Consider the following 11,247-nt stretch of genomic DNA (forward strand, 5'->3'; position numbering starts at 1 on the left):
ATATCACAAACATTTATCATTGCAGGAAAGCGAACGTTGTGCTACTGCATCCCACTGTATCTCAAACAAGGGCAGTCAAAGGCCTTTATTCAACTGTCTACCAGCTGGGTCATATTTTAAGTACATAAAGTGGTGCTCTAGAAGAGATTAAAAGTAGAAGCTGCCCAAGTGGTATTTCTTCCCACTAGTCTCCTCCTTTGCACTCCAACATTCACTCTGGAGTTTGTATTAGCTTCTCACAAGCTCCACTGTGGAAAAGAAGTCATAAATAAATTCCAGTTTCAGCTTATTACTGCTACCTCCTAGAAACATTTTCATAGCCAAGTGTTGTCTGTGAAAGCTTGACCAACAAGAATAAGTCCATATGTAAGGTGATTTTGATCTATCAGCAAAAATCCATGCAGCTGATGCATTTTCTGTAATTCACCCCTTTTTGTTACAAGTGATCCAACCCTTATGAAAGTATATGAATAGTCCAGAAAACAAGAATAGTAACTTGATCATAATCTAGTAAAACACTTAAGCATGATTTTTATCCTAGTCCTCCTAAATGAAYAGGCCCACTCAAGCTAAAATTTAAACCAACACTTGAGTGTTCTCTTAGGTCATGGAAGAGAAGACAGGAAGACAGGCTTGTAAAGTCTGCAGGGATAAACAGAAAAATCCTGAGGCATTCATTATTTTAGAGATGGTCCAAACTCATCAAGCAGAAAACATATCCCTCAAAAATAGCAGAAATAGCACCTTCTCTCTACACAATTGCTCTACATAGAGATCAGGTAAGACAGAGAGATACAGTTAGAAAATGACATTCTGAGATGAGTATAATACTGGTCCTGTGCTGAAAGGGTGCCTTGTATTACCTTTGAAAAGCAAAAATGAAGCCTGTAAAGCAAATATCATTTGGGGTTACATGGTGAGGTGAAAAGCAGATGAAATATGAGTTTAAATTAGCTTTTTCTTAGTATATAGGGATTCATCAGGCTATATGTCTACAATTACAGATGCTCCAATAATTGTTTTAATTGCCAAGTAAATAGTGTTAAAGACTAAAAATATACACAAAATTCACACTTAATTATAAATTGTGAATAATATTTTAAACAAGTCTCAGAATTGAGACTATTCTTTAAAACATCCATCATGTCTAAAGGAGAAGAAAAATGATCACATGGAGACTTTGAATCTGAAGTTCAAGTAAGTCTATCAATACATTTAAGGGCAAAAGAGATTAAAGATTGACTTTATTCTACAATACTAAACTGAATAAAAGGGAAATAAAGATATATAAAGTAGGCTAGAGAGTGGACACAGAAGTATGAAGTAATGAAGCATAAGAAAGAAACACTCTATGAACTATGTTTTCAGATTATCTGAGAATAGAGAGATGAGCATTTATCCAGCAGAAAAGTAATTAATGATTTTATGAACACAGAAATACACCTTATAAGCTTGCTTGTCATGCTACCTTCATATAGCTGCATTAAAATGAGATTCCTGTTGCTAAAACTATAAAAAGAAATTAACTTCTGCCTTCATCAACAGCTTTTGTTACAGCCTCAGATTCCAGTAGCTACTCAGTTAAGACAGACCATTTTATGTGTATATGCACACACACAAACTCTGATGCTATTGAGACTGAATAGTCTATTTAATTGCATAGTGCTATACCTCTGTCTCACAAAACTATTTCTTGGGGAATACATTGCATATTGATATGGTCCCTCTCCTTTTCCTCTTCTGTTATATGCAAGCCAGCAGGACTAATCTGTAAAAAACAGGCTAAGGAAGTCACATTATGATCTAAAATTTAGAAATCACTTATAAATCTCTGCTGTTATTGAAAAGAAATAGGCTTAAACGCAAAAGCATATGCTTCCTGGACACCATTTTGAATGTAAACTTTTAAATAAAGATATTATAATTAGAAAAATGAACGGTATGGAACTCCTACACATTTAAAATATAAAGCATGAAAAACAAGTTAAAGGAATTGCAACTGATTTTTCAAATTTAAAAAATTCAGTAAGAAGAAAATTCTAATAGTAGGGTAGTATTTTACTTATCATTGCAGACAAAACAATGCTTTCCAAATAACAAAGAGTTGAAATAAATTATTGAAATAAATATAAATATTGCATCCTACAATCAGAATCTCTAATGACATTGCAAGATGAAATGGCAAACAGCAGATTTCTGTAACTTACCTTATGAAAAAATAAAAACCAAGGCAAGGGATTATGCACACAGGAAGTTTTAATTTGACTCAGAACATCCATGTCTCATTTATTTTAATACCAACCACCTTATATTTCTTTTAAATCAACTAAAGCTTATGTCTTATTTTTTTTAYAAGAGATAGATATCATGTTATTTATAAAAAGGATGGCTTTTATCTGCTAAAAGCCTAAAAATTTTGAATGAGTATTTAAACATTTCAGAGTTCTACATTTCAAAATACTCCTATCTAGTATCAGACACTGCTGTCATTTCAGATCATCACGTCACGGCTCAAAACACTGAAATTACTTTCTTCTGTAAAACTACTACCACTTGAGACTACCTCCTAGCATCACTCAGTTCGTTACTCAGCCTGTTTCTTAATCCTTACTCAATTTCTATTCCTTGATACTTAATACAAGCTTTTTCCCAGAGTATACCCCAAAGAAGTCTTCCATGTCACAGATACAGGAAAAGTCACCACTGTCTATCCAGAGAACAAGCTCCTACTGTCACCATAAAGATATTACAATGATGAATCTTCCAATAGAAGAGTATCTACATCAGCTTCTCACAATCACCCCTTCTTTCTTGAGGTCTTGAGATACTAAGTAGGTATTTTTGAAAGCAATTAGGGAATGAATCATTCCTGGGTATTTAAGGGTATTTATTCCCACAAATAGCATTCAAGCCTGGATCAGAGGCACAGCCATATCTTCCTGCAGACCATGCCATCTTTGGCACAGAACATAACCTTTCTCTTGACTGAAAGCCTTCTTAAAGGCTTAAACATTTCTTTCCCTAGTGGCATCTCCAGCCTCAAGATACAAGGATTTGTTTTTTCATAGGGCCATAAGTATTCGCATACAATTCATTTGAAGCCATCTTTGCCGTAAGTATCTGCTACCAATTGTTTTTTTCACAACTGTCAGAAAACCAGCAATATTAATATTCATATTCAAGTCTAATCATAATTGCAACAAAATTATTGATGCCTGAAAAGGTTTGCTCTACAAAATTTTCTTGAACATGCAATTCAACACTCATTGAATAGACAACTTAAGGAAAGTAATTTTACTTTCTAGGTTTCACCCACAGGATGAAAAGCACTGATGAAAACTGATAAGAAAACATAGCTGCGGAGTTTGATCTCTAGAGAAGCTCCACATGATTCTCCATCAGAAGTGATGCAGATTAAGAAAAAGTGCTAAGTTTGTGCTAAAGGCTAAGTCTGGAAGTACACAGCAGGGAAGTCCTCCTTGTACATGCTGATGATCTCATTCTTGAAATAGAGAAGATGAAAATCAGTGTAATCATCTTTCTTTTTGCTCAATCAACTACCATCCAGTCAAGTTACCTTGACAGAATAGTTCAACTTTTAATAATACTTTAAGGAAGAAAAACTAAAAGTTCCTGTCATGCTCAGAAATATAGAAGGAAGGGATATATAGATTCAGGGTAAGAAGAATACTCTCTTTTTGATTCTCAGAACACTATTTTAAATTCTGCACAGGATTTTCACACACGTTCCTCTCCCTTTGAGAGCTCAGATGCATGACAGGCATCACAGTGAAGATGGTCCTTTCCTTCTTCTCCATCAACCAAAGGTAATCACCAGCTTATTTGTTTCCATTAAACTGTTTGTGCAGCCATACTCCATTGTTTTACAGACTACATTATGGTTTAATCAATCCATAAATAAGAACTTTTYTTCCAGTAAAGCATCACAGAGCCATTGCATACTGCAGCCAAGCAGTTGAAATAGCACAGAACTGGGGGAGAGTAGCTCCTCAAAGTAGTTCTGCTACTGGAGAGACAAGTATCATACAGCTTGTAGGTGTGTGAGGGGAATTTCCAATAATCACTGTAAATCTGAGACTGTATGCTTATTTGTGATCTCTGATGCAGAGAGCTCCACAGCAACAGCAGAAATTGAACTTTTGGACAAAAGTTTCTTACATTTTAGTGATTTTAATTTCCTACATCAATAATTAGTTTGAGAATAGAAGTAACATTTAAAGCACTTAGCTAGTTCAGATTCAACAGATTTCATTGGGATACATTGCCCATACGCCTATATGAAACCTGGGCCACTTATAATCAAAGGTCTAAAGGTAGCCTTAAGCAGATTTCAGTACTTTAAACTTCATATACCTACATTTCATATTTTTGACTTTCAACACTATTTTATTTACTGTTTTACACTTACAGACTATAATTAGTTTTTTCAGCATAACCAAGAAATCTCTATACTACACCATACACCTGTCAATGACTACCCCGATAAGACTGTCTACCTTCAAAGAGTTACAGTGTTCTTTTTTTAATTGATATCTCAGTCCATTTTTCCACCTTGATGCCACAACATATCCTAAACTGGAAGCTAAGGGACAAGTAAACTACTCATGTTTTGACTGTGCCACAGTTAACTTCCAAGTACTGCTGGTTACTTCTATTATTATTTTTTCCATCTTCCTACCTGAAGCAGTTCCTCTTAAATGCTACCTCAATTATTTTTCCACAGTATTTCCAGCACTTCAAAATGCTATTTGCAAGCTAATTCAGAGGAACAGAGGAAAAAAAGACTTTAATGATTGTCCCCATTGCTCTAAATAGAGTGTCCGGTGCTAGGGTCTATGTAAATACAAGCCAGAAGAACACAAGTAGAACAGATCTTCTAATAGCTCTTTCTTGACTGCAAACCAAAATGACTTGCCCAGGGGAAGATCAAGTTAATTAGCTATGTATCAGTTCAAGAATGAAACAGGCACTTCCATCGCTTACCAGTCAGTGCTTCACCTAAAAATAATGACATTCTAAAATATGATGTTTTACATTTTTTGAGTAACTGAGTTATTCACAAGAAGTAATTTGTTCTATCTTCACTTTCCAGACTTCCCATTGCCAGGAGGGCAGGAGGAGTCTTTCCCTCACCCCAATATTTGACATACCACAATAATTACATTCTCCCATATTTGTAAACAGTAACAAACAAGCAGGCTAAATAACCAGCTTTCAAACTCAGAAGCAGCTATTCCAAACATACAAGACATCCACCCAATCAACCTACTAGATTCTTATATCACCATTATACCCACAGGCTTTTGAATGTCATTGTGAACACCAGAAAGTCATTGTTTTGGAGCGGTTAGTATAAGAGCTTAAAAATAAATAAAAGAAAGAAATTACCAAGTATCCTTTTTGATCTTCCATTTCCAAATTGTATTAAGATAAAATTCAACCTAGTTTACAAAGAACAGTGCTGAATTCAAACTTGAAGTTGTACGATGGTCAAAATAGCCCATACCTTTAGAGTTAAACAAACATCTAACTTGCTTTCTAAGTCTGAACATATTGTTGCAGAACTGAGGAACGTCCTGGAGTTCAGACGGCCCCCAGTAACTCCATATGTATAACACAGTATGACCAATCATAGTGTTTTTCTAGGTTCATTGTCACAGTATCACAAACTCTTTCATAGTTTCTCCTGCCTTTACATATGCAGTACATCTATGGATAACTTCTTCAAAATTCTACTGTAAGGCTGAAGATTGTTGATAGCTCAGTAAAAGGATAGCAGCTATTGAAGAAATGAAAAATTTCATATAAACATACTGACAGTACATGGCCGCATTAGTTAAGTCTTTCCAAAGACTTACGTAAGCATAGCATAATATTGGGATGGCTTCATAAGTCTTTAGGATATACTATACATGGATATTTATCTATTTGAATGTTCAATTTTGTCAAATGTAGCTGAACCTTAACATTAATTTGACTATATGTTTATCTACAGATTTCCACGTTATGAAGGAATATTTGTTCAAGTCTTGAAACAATAATTCAAGAATTTTCTTGACAATAGGTTTGTTTCATTCTTTCCTAACACTTTTATTTTGCCAGTCAAGATCTACTAGCATTTTACAGCAGCGAACACAGTGTATAATACTGCTTGAAAGTTTGTTCTCCTCTTGAAGAGGTACAAAAGAGGTATCTGAAAATTAGAACTATAGCTGAAAACAGAACTAAACCGCCAATCAAAACAACTCATCCCAGTGCTATTTATTATCGTTTTCAAAAGCTAGTATTGATGCCAAGACCAGCAGTCCAGATAAAAATCCTTGCTAGCAAGTCACTTACCATATTTATTGATGATACAGGACCAATGCTGTTGACATAAATGTCAACATCAATAACTGTTGGTTTTACTGTGGAAAAAAAAAACAACAACAATTTAATATTATTTTGCAGAAAACATAAGCAACCACTTTAAACATTTTGTTTCCCAATAACTGCAGAGTGTATTCTTCAGATAAAATCAAGGACTACTGAGAAACATGGATTATGTATTTTTCTGGAAGGCAAAGATCTTTCCCTCCTCACCAATACAAATTGCCCTAAATTATAGCCTGTACCATTTTATCATTATGATATCCACTTATCTCAGCAGCAGTTTGCTAAAGAAACTTTTGTTACTAAGTATAGTGGCTCAAAAGCAAAATCTAAGATGACTGACATGAAATCAGAAACAATGCAACTTACAACTTCTTTCTACTGCCTCAACATCCAGGTGCTTTAGCATGCTTATTCCATACCAAAAAAAAAAAAAAAAAAAAAAAAAATCCAGATTTTCTCATCATATCAGCCCTGAAATCATCCTAACTTAGAGTAAATCACTTTAAAATTCACTCAGCTAATTCTCAGCAACTTGCCTCCTTTCAGTTTAGACTCATTCCCTTCAGTCCGCATTGTCTTTGCACTCATTCATCTAAAGGCTTTTGAATTTGATTTGGTTAAATAAATGTAAGTCTCTCACAAAATCAGTGTTGTCAGACTTTCAGGGTTTAATTCAGAGAAAACAAGTAGACCAGGTCAAACTCTGTACTCCTTTCTTTAGCTTAGGCCACTAGGTTTTACATTCCATTCAGCATCTTTATTGTCAGTGTACATGCTGAACATGACATAACTCCACAGTAATGCCACTTTTGCACTTAAAGGCATAATTTTTACTTATATTGCCTTCCTTCTCCCTCTTCAAGATATACATTAACCTATAAACTGAGGTCTAAATTGGTGTATTACATTGTTTAATTAGTTGACTAAAAATTAGGTAAGTATAAATCCTGTTCTAAACTGCATACTCATAACGGAAATAAACTCGGCTCTTAGTAGGCCAACAACCTCTGTTAGACACCTCCATTTGCCACAGAGGCATTTCCTGCTGTACACTATCTTCAAAAACCTTCATGAGAACAATATGAAACACTGAAGTTCAGGAACTAAAGTTTCTATCCTAACTATACAGAACTCAGGGCTTTTTCATCATTATCCTTAGGCCCCCTAGAACAAGGAAATTCTAGGTACATCAGCCTCCCTTCCTCAGGGAAGCTACTGAGTGGAGAAGTGAGGAACAGTTCAGTACTGCAGTTCTGAGGGAAGCTTATCTCAGGTAGTCAACAATTAATTTGTCTAAAGCTTAAGAAGCCATCAGATACAAAGCTGAAGACAGACATGAATCTTCACATGCAAAGATGAAAGAGTTTTGCCCCACTCCCCAAACTTCAGGCTAACCTGAGGAATTTTAAGTGGCTAAAAAGTTACACRGCTCTGAAAAAATAGGTGGGCTGGGTCATCATGTCAAAGTTGTATGTACATCTTGCTTTATAAAGATTAGATCTGATGTTACAAAACAAACATTAAAATGGGTACAAATAGTGGTCAAAGACAATCATTCTCTGTAATTCATGAAGTACCCACACAGTTCTTTAACTGCATATGTCAGGATACTTGCAGTTATTTAAGGTCGTGATTCCAAATTGTCTGAAGTATTGGCTTATAGTAATAAGCTCAGATCTTCCCTTCAGCAAAAGAAAATCTGAACTCAGTTGAACAAGCACAACTGATTAATGCGATTCTATTTGTACCCAGCTAATAACTAAATAGGAGTCTAGCAGCTTCTGATAATGAGACTTGCCTCAAAATGCAGTAATAAATGTCATTACATAGGAATTGGTAATAGCAGGGAACTACAGCTAGCTCTTTTACCAAGATGTCATACATAGAAAAAGGGGCTCTGATCCTGTTAGGGCTTATGCACATATCCAGCTGGAAGTTCAACACTGAAGAGTTCTGGTAAACATTAGTGGGACTAGACTTAGTGATGCAAATTAGGCATGCAGSCGAATCTTGGCAAGATCAGGGCCAAAGTTTAGAACCAGGACACAATGCTTCGAATCCATTTTTGTTTAATCATTAGTTAACTATATGAGTAGATTATAAGATGATAATTTCTCCTGACTGGGATGGGCCAAATTCTCTCCTGGTTGCAGAATAACGAAGCACTGCATTTGTTTATGTTAAAGAGAATTTGAGTTTACTTACAGTAAGGATCTAACATAGAAACAGAAGAAAACTAACCACCAGCAAGTTTCTATTTCAGCAAAAGTTGGGATCTAGCCTCAGAAATTCCCAGAGAAATGAAAATTAAAATAAAATCCAGGTAAGCTACTATCTCCCACAGCAAAATGACTGAAAGTTTCCTTGAATAACATTTTTTTTTTCCCTTTACAGTGGCATAAAATACAATCATAATACAACAGTGTGGTAAATATGTGCTTGAGTTTTGAAAGAAAAGACGTRCAAGTATACTTCTTGTTGCACATGTTCCCTCATGGATACAAGCATATACTGGAAGAACCATCAAGTATAAAGTTAGATTTGCTATCACAGGAGTTTATTTCAGAATACGAACCATAATAAGGCAAAGTTTTAGGATTATTCTACTCAGAATGCATTATGAAAAAAGAAAACAGCTGAGTCTCAAAATTATCATATTTTACATTTAGAAAGGACTCCCCTCTACCAGCCTTCAAAACCAAACCGAGTTTCATGAAAAGACAGAAATAGTTACATTACCAGTTATTTCAAGATGTATACCATTTTTGCTACACACTACATAGGTTGTTAACAGTGTGTTCACAAATGTAAGTCCTGTATGGAGTTGCTGAGCTGCAGATGGAGCCTTTTTTTCATGCACTTAAAGTCAGTCCTCACAGTTTTGTTGCTTGAGCAACCAAAGTGTTAGTACCTCATTCAAAACTAACACTAAGATTATAAGGTTACAAATGGATACCTAGCTCCCAGGACAGTGTTCAGTCATCAGCCCAAAATAGTTCTAAAGAGCTGACAGAAACACAGAAAAATTACTGACAGAACAATGTGTTTATCACATGCAGGAGAACAATTAAAAAGATTGTCAACAAATGTTCCAACCTCGAAGTTTTTTGAAATGTTTTTAATATATGATATTTACTTGCACTAAAAGACAATGCAAGTGCATCTAAATAACTGCAGTGCTATGCTGCTAAACAGTGCTATCCCAAGTCAGCTAAGTGCTTATCACATATATTTCATTTTCAAACATGTTGATTTTAACTGAGAAAGGAATTTATCAAGACAATTGAAATATCTGCAAATAAAGCTAAGATTATGCCAATAATTAGCTAATAGTCCCCATCTGATCCAAATGCCATAACTTCAAGACAGACAGAGCATTTACATTCCACTCAGCCTTGTGACTAGCACATTGCAAAGACATGTCCAAGTGAAATTCATCTACAAACTTCAGATACTTCAAGAGAAGCCCAGCCACAGGAGTCAGGAGTTCAATGCTGTCTGCACTTAAGAAGCCAGGTGAAGCTTAGACAGTTAGTCTGAAGCTAGCTTAAGTATGTCTATCTAAAAACAAAATACAGAAGCAGTCAGAACAATGCTCCAATCACTTGCAAAAATACAAATGCAAGCTGACTATAGGCTTTGTGTAGATCTACTTTAGATCTTCACTGATGAAATAAAYAGTAACAGTTCTTAAATCCCACTAAAATCCATGGAGACTATACTCTTGGACATACGCAAGCTAAGAGAGTAGAAAGAAAAATGAACCAGTAAATCAGCAGGAGAATTTTTAAAGGTTTTTGAGGAAACAATCAAAGAGATTGTCAAATAAATTCACAAATGCCTTAGGGAAAAATTCTGCAAATAAGTTCCTGACATTTTATTGTACTTATTTAGTATTTTAAATGACATCATCCTCTTAAACATCTCTTAATTTTTGGTAGATCTCTGCTATTCAATACTGATGCTTATTTCATGAATGAGCTGAATTTTGTTTCCTCCCTACAGAAAGCTTCTTCCACACTTGAAGACTATCTAAATAGCATTTATGTTCCTGCACCAATCCTAAATATTTAGAATTATTTTTTAAAGTTTTGTTTGAAAATATTTTTATTGAAAGTTCATTTCAACATGAACAGAACCAGCTGAGTGCTCATAAATTTTAAAATTAAATTAAAATTTATTTTTGTTGAGAGTTAATCTTTCTTACATTGCTCAAGCAGCTCTCAACTCTAAACTACTCTCTTYTTAAGCAAAAACTAAAAGGTAAAAAAGTTATGGGTTAATATACACATATTTACAGAAGCAAAGCAATTAGCATTAGATTTTTAGAAGACATGCAACCACATAATGTACACAATAAGAGCTATTTTCCAGAAATATACAGCTCTCTAAACTCCCTCTAATTTCCACAAGACTTCTGAGAACAAAAGACTAACAAGATTGGCTCTATAGTAGTGAGATACTTTTTGAAATTATTCTACAACTATATTTTACATTATCTCATTAGCACATAAGTTGCTATTTTTAGACTGGGATAAGGCTGCAACAAATAATTACACAGTTATTGGTAAGTGCCATAGTATTGATTATTGTGTTAATGTTTACTTCGCATTAGTGATGATGACTATTAATATTTTCCTACAAGACCTTACAGGCAACATCTAATTACTTGTTTGTTCCTATAAACAAATTACTATGCTAACAAGTCACTTCTCAGGGATAGTTGTGATCAGCTAGAACTTCTATATTTTGGGACAAATTTCTCTAAATTGCAATCCCTATCTTTCTGAAAGTCTGTATGCTATCCTCCCAGGCTCTTCTCAGATTTATTAAGTGAAGTTACAGAAAAGT

The 11,247-nt window shown here is 34.7% G+C and overlaps 1 protein-coding gene across 2 annotated transcripts in view; it reads right to left on the bottom strand.

Moving 5' to 3' along the window:
- Positions 1-11,247, bottom strand: part of GABRG3 (gamma-aminobutyric acid type A receptor subunit gamma3) — a 324,177-nt gene that overhangs the window by 298,946 nt on the left and 13,984 nt on the right. For both annotated transcript variants that reach the window (XM_085321582.1, XM_085321583.1), the window contains exon 3: positions 6,361-6,428. In XM_085321582.1, the coding sequence (XP_085177708.1) occupies positions 6,361-6,428 (68 nt within the window). The remainder of the gene's footprint in view (positions 1-6,360; positions 6,429-11,247) is intronic.

Source organism: Rhea americana, unplaced genomic scaffold (genome assembly GCF_003343005.1).
Source record: "Rhea americana isolate MKP2758 unplaced genomic scaffold, rheAme1 scaffold_7, whole genome shotgun sequence".
Classification (NCBI taxonomy): Eukaryota; Metazoa; Chordata; class Aves; order Rheiformes; family Rheidae; genus Rhea; species Rhea americana.